The sequence below is a fragment of the Solea senegalensis genome, linkage group LG21 (genome assembly GCF_019176455.1).
Source record: "Solea senegalensis isolate Sse05_10M linkage group LG21, IFAPA_SoseM_1, whole genome shotgun sequence".
Classification (NCBI taxonomy): Eukaryota; Metazoa; Chordata; class Actinopteri; order Pleuronectiformes; family Soleidae; genus Solea; species Solea senegalensis.
This window is the reverse complement of record NC_058040.1, coordinates 8,277,296-8,287,821: the sequence shown is the minus strand read 5'-3', so window position 1 is coordinate 8,287,821 and position 10,526 is coordinate 8,277,296. Positions and strand designations below refer to the sequence as shown.

General features: G+C 43.2%; 1 protein-coding gene across 1 annotated transcript; it reads left to right on the top strand.

The window, feature by feature from the left end:
* Window positions 1-154: 154 nt before the first annotated feature.
* dhx29 (DEAH (Asp-Glu-Ala-His) box polypeptide 29) lies at window positions 155-10,240 on the top strand. The gene is made up of 28 exons (XM_044012580.1): window positions 155-609; window positions 1,119-1,192; window positions 1,322-1,435; window positions 1,531-1,660; window positions 1,750-1,889; window positions 1,986-2,135; window positions 2,405-2,531; window positions 2,630-2,788; window positions 3,112-3,280; window positions 3,375-3,495; window positions 3,585-3,977; window positions 4,057-4,323; window positions 4,773-4,916; window positions 5,160-5,336; window positions 5,612-5,752; window positions 5,857-5,998; window positions 6,084-6,204; window positions 6,311-6,395; window positions 6,504-6,592; window positions 6,923-7,051; window positions 7,151-7,226; window positions 7,300-7,524; window positions 7,636-7,772; window positions 8,067-8,157; window positions 8,279-8,578; window positions 8,653-8,784; window positions 9,077-9,173; window positions 9,437-10,240. Exons 1-28 carry the CDS (start codon window positions 441-443, stop codon window positions 9,490-9,492), a joined length of 4,155 nt encoding a protein of 1,384 aa, XP_043868515.1. The 5' UTR covers window positions 155-440; the 3' UTR covers window positions 9,493-10,240.
* Window positions 10,241-10,526: the final 286 nt, after the last annotated feature.

Genomic DNA, 10,526 nt, shown 5'->3' with positions numbered 1-10,526 from the left:
CAACACGAGGATATGCTGCGTTCAGGTTGTGGCTTAAAATCATAGCGTCATTGCAGCACCAGTGGAAGTTACAGTTTATATAGTGCGAATGCATTTAATTTAAATAACAGGGGTAACAGGTAATTTAAATATTTTATTCCACATATGAAAGCAGGTACAAGAACGTACTACGAAGAACTGTCATCGAACTTCTTTATCTTTTGTTTATCTGTCGTGATACTAGGTTTCATTGCTTTTTTTTCTATGTTCCCGAACGCAACATGATACTACACTACGGCAGCCGCGTAGGTCTCGTCAGTCACCGACAGGCAGAGATAGAAAAAACAAACTAGCCTAATGTTTTGTCTCTTTTCATAATCAGCACTGTTTTACCCTTTCAATGACTTGTCATCGCCTACCCACACACAGGTGCCACACATAGGCTGTATTTGTTTGACTTAATGGGTGGAAAAAAGAAGAAATCGGCAGCTCCGGTGGCCCCGGCTGTGGCGGCAGCAGCACAGGGCAGGAGCGGTGCAGCTGCAGCGGTGAACAGCGTGGCGGAGGAGCCGAAGAAGCAACCAGCCAACATCAAGCCGGCTAAACCAGCCAAAGAAAACAAGTCAAAGGGTAATAAACCGGGTTCATTCTCTCATATGTCCCATACAGCGTGTTTATATGATGTCTAACAGTATCGTGATAGTTCTTCATTAGATGGTGTATTTACACACAGTGACTTTATCATACCTGTATTTTTGATGTGTGTAACCAAAGGTTCACCAAACCTCTTTGGGCTACTCATTACAGTTGGTGTGTTGGTTGTTTACCAGCTGAGATCAGTGTTCCTGTCAGTAGGGATGAGCATTACAATATTTAGGTTTTGGTAAGATACTTGTCAAAATAAATGTATCTGAGATTGCAACAATACCATTCAAATACAATAATAGTACAACAAAGTGTAAAAAGAAGATCAAAATAATCTGAATATAACACATTAGTTTTTGTTATGAACCAGTGTCAATAATGTGTCAACAATTCTGAGATTTAAAATATTTGTATTGATTATGTCAGTGAAAATGATCTGTTTTAACATAAAGTGAGAGGGTAACATAAACTGATCTGCTGTAACCTTACTCCAGCTCCAAAGACCTACAGCCTTGCAAACACTGCACAAGTGGACACAGGTGGAGTCTCGGACAAGTCCATTCTGAAAGTAAGTCAACCGCCATTGTAACTGTTGTTGATGGCCCACATGTAGATGTATTTAATTTATTCAACTGCAGAGATTGTGGATTTTGCTTCACCCTGAAAGACATGAATGGGACTCCTCTTACTCACACAGGTCACTATCCAAGCTGACTTAGAGAAGAAGATCATCAAGCTGATCAATGATTTCAGACAGGAGAATGGGGACAAAGAGCATGTATCAGGCAGACTTACAAGCAAGAAACTGCTGGTGAATATAACATTTCCCCGCAATTGTTTTATTTACAATTAATGCACATTAAGATTTTGCCTTTTTTTTCTAAACTTTTTCTTAATGTGCTTCAGGACCTGTACACAGCTCTACAGAAGTTCAACTTCAAGAGAGAGCACATTGAGGAGGCGATGAAGAGCAGTGTGCTCTATGGAGGGGATCTCCACTCTGCTCTTGACTGGCTCTGTCTCAACCTTAAAGATGGTAACAGAGCATCAGCAATCATTCAGATATAACCACTGTATCGTACACAAACAGGTCAAGGAACTATAATTTACTGTTTCCTTTTCCAGATGAGCTGCCCGAAGGTTTTAGCCAGCAGATGCAGGAGGAAAGCCAGAAGAGCAGGCCCAGGTACCAGCCTCCTGCTCAACAAACACCTGCCACCCCAAGCCCCAAAGCACCCAACAATATACACAAAGAGCCCAGCAAGGTTTGTGCACTCATTACCAAATGTGCATTGGGTTGGACGGATGTGTAGGGTGGGGTTTTATCATGGCTTATTATAAGTGTGTGTTGTGTCTGGCAGGCCCCAGAAAAGGACGAGGCTGCAAGCGTAAAGGACTGGATCTTAAGGTATGCGGAACAGAGCAGTGATGAAGATAATGGTGAGGAGGAAGAGGAAGATAGAGAGAAGAAGAGGGGGCACAATCCTGAGCTGGAGGAAAAGTTTGACCCAGTAAAGAAAATTTATTCTCACATCTCATCTAACTCTCTTTTCATCTATCTCCCTTTTTAATATTACTGTATAATAATACTGTACATCTTCCTACCTGTATATAAACAATGAAAATTCCACCTCAATGCTGCATGCAAAACCACATTTCACCATTAACGTGTTTTTTTCATTGTTTATATACAGGTAGGAAGATGTGTTCTTCTTTTATTTACTGTATGTACCACAGGGAAGTTGTTCTATAACGATGTGTTTCATTCCTTGCTGTGTAGAACGACCGCTATTTGGTCCTCACCGCTCAGCTGTATGACACTAAAGAAATGGCGACCGCTGCCAAGACCAAATGTGACAAGTTGGGCCAAAGGACGGCACAGGACAGGATACGCATCATACAGCAAGGTGCATACTTTGCTTCTTTTCTGTAGACATTAAACGTCTCCTTTGAAACCACTATTGAGTCACGCAGAATACGTATATTTCTATTTTCATATTTCTAGAAATGAAGCAGCTGGAAGCCCACCCCGTGTTCAATCCAGCTATAAAGGTGGTGGATATGCCGCAGAGGGAAAAGAAAACAGTTCCAGTCAGTGAGGGCAAAGAGGACATCACCTTTAATCTGTTTGAACGAGCTGAAAAGGAGCCTCCCGCTGAGAAAGGTTCATCATATTTATTTATTACAGGAAATTCTATTTTCTACTATGGAATAGCTACTTTGTTCACAGACTGCACCACCATGAAAAAACATGGGTATGGCTCATTTTTACCTTCACAGGACCACTGTCCTCAGGGATAAATAATTCATCATCAGAGTGTCCCAAATTTACAATTGTATATAGAGATAGCTGTTTATGGGACTTTCAGATTGTTAAATCCCCACATTAGAAGCCATTATCAGACAGACTCCTAGGCAGAAGAGGGCATCTGGCTTCAGTGACCTCTGACTTTGTTGCTGATCAGTTTATGTCACTTTATATCACAGCTGTGAAGAAGAACGAGCCAAAGGACATTCGTAATTTTGACTATACAGCTCGCAGCTGGACTGGAAAGTCTCCCAAACAGTTCCTCATTGACTGGGTCCGAAAGAACCTGCCCAAGAGTCCGGCACCAGCTTTCCACAAGGTTCCTGCTGGGAGATACTGGAAATGCAAGTGAGTATTCTGTGTTTCTGTGTCCTTATTACCATAATGTATGTTGTGTATAGGTATAATGTTATTTAATTTTCTCTGCACGTATGTTCTCCAGAGTGCGTATTCAGAGGATAGAAGATGTTCTGGAGGTTTGTCCCACCATTCTGACTGAGGACAGCATGCAAGCTCAACATCTGGCAGCCACACTGGCGCTCTACACCCTGGTTAAAGGACAGGTACTACATGTTAACATTTTTGCTGTGTTTTAGCCTCATATAATTCTGTGCTTATATAAAATAAATGCGTTCCTTTTCCCCCCTCTCAGTCGGTGCACCAGCTGCTTCCTCCAACCTACAGAGATGTATGGTTGGAGTGGAGAGACGGCGACCAGCAGCGACAGGAGGAGAACCGCACTGCCGCAAACAAACCTCGAGATCAGTTCATCTCCCGGCTCCTGACCCGACTCAAACAGCAGCAGAGCCAGAGCCAAGAGCAAGGGTCAGGATCCCAAGACCAGGCTGTGCTGGACCATAGTGGAGATGACGAGCCCGAAGAGTCCTGGGAGAACCTGGCTAGTCTTGATATCAGGGATGGAGGAGAAGATCTGGAAGACAAGAGTGAGAAAAGCGGGTGCAGGAGGGAAGAGGAGGGAGCACTCAGGGCAGGAAGAGAGCTTTTACTGAAGCTGAAGAAGTCACCACTCGCCCTCAAACTGCTGGTAAATATGCTTTAACATCTCCTGATGGTACAGTTAGCATTAAATACAGAAATTAAATTAGTGTTGTACATTTTACTAGGCAGAGCGAGAGCAGCTTCCTGTCTTCCAACACCGCCGTCGTGTCCTGGAGGCTCTACAGCGCCACCCTGTGGTGGTGGTGGCTGGCGAGACGGGCAGTGGGAAGAGTACACAGATTCCTCAGTTCCTGCTGGAGGAGCTGTTGACTGGGGGCAAAGCAGCACAGCCCTGCAACATCGTGGTGACTCAGCCTCGCAGGATATCTGCCATGAGTCTGGCCTGCAGAGTCACTCAGGAGCTTGGGTGTGAGGATGGACCCGGATCTAAGGTGGGAATAACATCTCTAAGGGCAGCATCTTGAGACCTCAGTTCCCCTACTGCAGGGGTGTCAAACATACGGCCCAGGATGAATTTGTTGAAATTTCACACTACGATTACAATCTAAACGTAATGTCAAATGCAATATTTCTCAATTCCTGTGACTAAATGTTGTGCCTTTATATCCAGTGTGATGTGTAAATAGTACATTTAGGCGTGATATTGTTGAAATTGCACTTATATTTCTCAAGAAATGTCATGTTTTGTAAAAATGAAGTTCTTGTTGGTCATAGGTTATTATGCTATTATTTTACTGGTCCGGCCCACTTGAGATTAAATTGTGCTGTATGTGGCCCCTGAACAAAAATGAGGTTGACACCCCTGCCCTACTGCAATGATTATCATAGCCTGCTATGCCCTGCTGCACTGATTGTGTGTAATGTTGAATTTGTGTTTCAGTCGTCGTTGTGCGGATACCAGATCCGCATGGAGAACCTGTCCGGGGAGTGGACCCGTCTGCTCTACTGTACGACTGGAGTTCTGCTGAGGAAGCTGCAGCACGACAGACACCTGAGTTCACTGACTCACATCATCGTAGACGAGGTACGGACAACTAAATTTTCAATTCAATTCAATTAAATTTTAGTTTTTTTGCAAACCTGACAATATGCATCAATTGTATTGGACCCTTTAATAAAGCATTCTGATTCTGATTCTGATATCTGAACACAAACCTCACACGCTATTATAGTCTCATGCCTCAGACGTTCAGTCGACCACTGTTGACAAAGTCCGTGCATGTAAACAAACGGCATATTCTTCACTGGACTTCTCTTCATTTGCCAGGTCCATGAGCGCAGTGTGCAGTCAGACTTCCTGCTGACCATCCTGAAAGACGTTGTTATGAGGAGATCGGACCTGCAGCTGATTCTCATGAGCGCCACAGTCGACTGTGACAAGTTCTCCAACTACTTCAACCGCTGCCCAGTGATCAATATTCCCGGCAGGACGTTCCCAGTCGAGGTATTTTTTTATTTTTAAATAAAATATCTTTAAATGAATGATTTATAGTGTATAGTCATTCATGTGCTGTTTATGAAAGGATGCATAAAACTGTAAAACAAACCTACCATCCGGTAAAATTAAACTGAAATGACTTGTCTTTGTCTATGAAACTGCTTTGGAAGTGGCGCTGTATTGTTTTTCGCATTAAATCATATCAAAGATGACGCGAATCAAAGCTGCTGGTCATTTATCAGGATGGATGTTATTCAGCCTCCTGTGGTTTTGTTTTTCAGGTGTTTCATCTTGAAGACATCGTGGAGCAGACAGGCTACGCCCTGGAAAAGGACTCCGAGTACTGTCAGAAAATTCTGGAAGAAGAGGAAGAAGTCAGCATCTCTATCACACAAAAAGGCGGCAGGACATTACAACACCAGGTATGATTTGGCTTTTTGCTGCACTATTATGTTTGGTTTGTAACTCACTTTCCTTGGGCTGTAGTGATTTATAATTATTAATCTGTGTGTTTCTATGTGTTTAGGAGGTGATAGTAAGGGACTCCTCAGGCTGGGACCTGGGTCCTGACCTCGACCACTTTAGCAGCAGAACACGGCAGGTGTTGCAATACATGAACCCCAATAAGATCAACATGGACTTGCTGGTTGACCTCTTAGACTATCTAGGTAAAATTGTCACAATTACGAAGTCTAATATACTACGTCTCGTATGGGTTGGTTCTAATATGGGTTTGTTTTTGTGTGTCTACAGACAAATCCCCACAATTTGCAGTTTTGGATGGAGCCGTTCTCGTGTTCCTTCCAGGGTTGGCCCATATCCAGCAGCTGCACGACCTCCTCACGTCAGACAAGAGGTTCAGGGAGAAAAACAGGTGACACACACACACACACACATAGAAAGTTGCGCAACACACTAAACTGTACAAATAATCTGAAGTTTACCACCATCTCACAGTGAGTTTTGTCTCTTACTTCAAGGTACAGGATTGTAGCTCTCCACTCGACACTTTCATCCAAAGACCAGGCGGCTGCCTTCACAGTGCCCCCTGCTGGAGTCAGGAAGGTACTAATAAATATGTTAGAGAGTATTTAAGAAAAAAATCACATTCAAAAACAAAAAAAAAAAATACAACCTAAGGTCATGGACATCTCTCCTGTCTCTTATGTTTAGATTGTGTTGTCTACTAACATCGCTGAGACAGGTGTGACTATCCCTGATGTTGTGTTTGTCATAGACACTGGGAAGACCAAAGAAAACAAGTAAGTGCATTTTAATATTGCAGTAGCATGGTTAATATACACTATTATCTTTATCTGTTACAAAAGTGTTTAAAAAACTTTGTCTGTTTTATGACTTCAGCCACAAAGTCTGCAGCCATTTTGAGCAGATGAAGATTTAATAAAGTTATTTCACTGCTCAGACATTTTAGTTGAAATTACAGATCTCACCACTAGGTGGCAGGAAAGGAAAGGATTCATTATCTGTCAACCGTGACTTCAGTCAGTGTCTGGCAGTACCAAGGCTACATTTACACTAATGGCAGAATGGTTGCACATCATTTTGACTCTGTGAACGTTTGTGTCGCTCAGGTACCACGAGAGCAGCCAGATGAGTTCTCTGGTGGAAACATTTGTTTCCAAAGCCAGCGCCCTCCAGAGGCAGGGGAGAGCAGGACGTGTCCGTAACGGCTTCTGCTTCAGACTCTACCCAAAATTCAGGCATGGAGTGCATCAACTACTCGTTACTCATTTTCTTTAAATATAGAGGATGATTGTGAGGATGATTCAATAGAGTAAAATTCTTTTTTTAAACCTCAGGTTTGATGCCTTCATGGATTATTCCATACCAGAGATACTACGGGTCCCACTGGAGGAGCTCTGCCTCCATATCATGGTATGTTACACCAAAGAGAAGTTTCTGCTTCTTCATCCCCATTCTTACCCCTGCCTTCTCTTTTGTTTGGTAGAAATGCCAGTATGGTTCCCCGGAGGATTTCCTGAGCCGGGCCCTCGATGCTCCTCAGCCACAGTCGGTCAGTAATGCTGTCAACCTGCTGAGGAAGATAGGTGCGTGTCACCTCACCAACCACCTCCTCACTCCTCTGGGACACCACCTGGCGAGTCTGCCTGTTAACGTGAAGATCGGCAAAATGCTGATTTACGGAGCCATCCTCGGCTGCCTGCAGCCCATAGTAATGCCCCACTACCTCATATCATGCTATGATTGCGTGTTTTAGAGTTTTTTGTGTCGTATTGTATATCTTTTACTTTTGAGATGCGTGGTAATGAAAGATTTGTTTCAGGCAACCATTGCAGCAGCCATCGCTGAGAAGTCTCCCTTCTCCACACCGATGAATAGAAAGGATGAAGCTAACTTGGCCAAAGCTGCACTGGCATTAGCAAACTCTGATCACCTGACTATCTACAATGCATATGTGGGGTATGGCTTGTTCTGAAATGACCTTTCTTTTTTTTTTAAGATGCTTTTAACCAAGAATCCACACTTGTTGTGTTGGCCTACTGAGCCATAGAGATGAATGGAGCACTACCTGGAATATATTACCAGAATGCTGTATTTAAATGGCCAATTCATAAATTTGACATATTTTAAACTGTGTGCCAGTATAGGCTGGATTTTCATGATGCTTTCCAGTATAATTATGATGGTTTCATTTGATAACCCATGGAAAACCCTGAAACAAAACTAAATTACATCTGATTGTGTTTATTTTAGGTGGAAGAACTCACAGACTGAAGGACCAAGAGCAGAAATGTCTTACTGTAGGAAGCACTTCCTCAACAGAACAGCTCTCATGACAATAGAGGTATCACCCTCACTTCCATGTGCACACACTCTCACCTGGGCCTCTTTACTTACTTTAACACAAATCATTTTTTTGTCCTTTCTCCACCGTTCCGCTGCCCTGTTTGACATGTTCCATGCAGGATGTGAGGCATGAGCTGATGAAGATGATGGAGCAGGCAGGTTTCTGGTCACCTCGCTCCTCCTCTCGCTCTAAGACCCCGCAGGTGGCCCCGCTGTCCAAGCAGCAGATCACAGTCTTGAACGCAGCGCTGACGGCGGGGCTCTACGACAGCGTGGCTCGGGTCTTGTGCACACCCTCTGTGGATGTGCTCGAGCGACTGGCCTGCACGGTGGAGACGCCTCAAGGCAAAGCGCAAGTCCATCCGTCATCCGTGAACCGCAACCTGCAGACCCACGGCTGGCTGCTGTACCAGGAGAAGGTATGAATGAAGACTCTGTTTATCTCGTATGTCTCGTTTGTCACATTTGTGCTAATGCCTGCTTCTCCTTCAAGGTGAAATACACCAAGATCTACCTGCGAGACACCACTCTGATATCTCCATTTCCAATGCTGCTCTTTGGAGGTGACATTGATATTCAGCACAGAGAGAGACTCATCACACTTGACGGATGGATACACTTCCAGGTCAGATGTTAAGAGGGTTTCAGGGTTCCAGTGGATCCTTAAAAAGTCTTTGAAAGGATTTGGAAAGTAACATTAAAATAACAGCTTTTTTTACTGGACCAAATAGTCATGTTTAATGTGGAATTAAACATTTGTCCATAACTATAATGTCTTCTTCTTCTTGTCCTCCTTTATCCACCACTTGTCCACCCGTTGTCCACCCGTCATTGATGTTCGTGGGGTTGTTTTCTGTTTGTTTATTGTGAAATTGGCATAAAAAGTCAACATGGGCTTATTTCTTTCAATTTTAAAGGCTCCCGTTCGCATTGGTGTGATCTTCAAACACCTGAGGAAGCTGATGGACTCTCTGCTCGAAAGGAAGCTGGAGAATCCGAGGATGAATCTGGAAGGTAAATCCAACCATGAAAGTTGTTTCCTTTACATTAAGCAGCATAAAGTTGCAATTCACACTCGTGCAACATTTGCTTTAAAGACAAATTGCTTGCCTCTTTAAAAATAGTACTTTTAAAGAGTATGTTTCGATTGCAATGTAACGTCACAGTAGATGCCTTCCATAGCTTTATATTACATGGATGAAGTGTGCTGGTATGAATAATAATTAAGTATATTTTTCCTGAATCTGATCTGATCCAGTCTCTTATGTCCACTATAGGTGAGGGGACCATCCAGATGATTTTGGATCTGATCAAATCCGAGCATGCTCTGTGATAACCGACCAATTCCGGAAGCATTCGCCACAGAAAGAACCTGCAAACCAGGACTTTTTTTCATACAAAATATCATTAGGCTGTGTGTGCAGGAGTCCTGCGCACAAAATCCTTATTGTGTCAAATCTACTGTTCAGGATCGACACCTGCAGACAACATGTGGGTTGGACTCTTATTTATCAGGAGCTCAGGAGTGTATGATATGAAATTTCCACTTTCAAACTTGCGACTGTTCACACCTGCCATTCAAATGCTTCCTGCGATCACTTGTGATTGGATCTCACTTCCTCATGCTGTATGCAAATATGACAGATTTGTACCTGCTGTTCACACGAACAAAAAAAAAAAATCATGCTTTTAAAAAGGTCTGACCATACATACGTGTCTGTTAATGTGTTGGTATGAGTGAGGTGGAGTGAGAGGTCCGCTGCTGTATCATGAAAATGAGATTTAAAATGTCTGGAAAAATCAAAATCATGTGTTGATCAGTGTTAGTATTGTGACACTGGCGAGTGACGATATGCGAGTCCTGAAGAGTGAAATGAAAGCTTTCAGTTCACAGTGGAGCTGAAGTGGGTCAGAGGACGCCGGCTAAGTCTCTGACGTTTATACTGGTTTACACGACGTGATCACATGTCCCTAAATATGCATTCAGGACGCAGTGAGTGCATTCACACCTGAACTCTCTCAAGAAGTGCAAAGAATTATGTTGCCAAATGCAGTGGAAAATAAAAGCTGAATTAAGTCCATCCATCCTTCCATTTTCTATCACTTTATCCTACACTTGAGGGTCATGAGGGAGTTGGAGCCAAACCCAACATAAGGCGAAATGTCCCTTTTCATTTTAACATTTTATTCTGTCATGGAAATAAAGTACTGTCTATAAATGATGAAGAGCAAGAATGCATAGAGCCCCACAGAGTGGGAGTGAAGTACTGTTTTTGGTGGCTCTGTGCTTCCGCACTTGCTTGTAAGAATTTTTGACACACACACACACACACACACACACACACACACACACACACACACACACAC

Bases quoted from the DNA above. Each gene is read 5' to 3' on its own strand.
- dhx29 (XM_044012580.1), top strand. From the start codon at position 441: ATGGGTGGAAAAAAGAAGAAATCGGCAGCTCCGGTGGCCCCGGCTGTG. The intron at 1,661-1,749 runs GTAACAGAGCAT...TTCCTTTTCCAG, and splicing joins CTGTCTCAACCTTAAAGATG to ATGAGCTGCCCGAAGGTTTT. The intron at 3,496-3,584 runs GTACTACATGTT...CCCCCCTCTCAG, and splicing joins ACACCCTGGTTAAAGGACAG to TCGGTGCACCAGCTGCTTCC.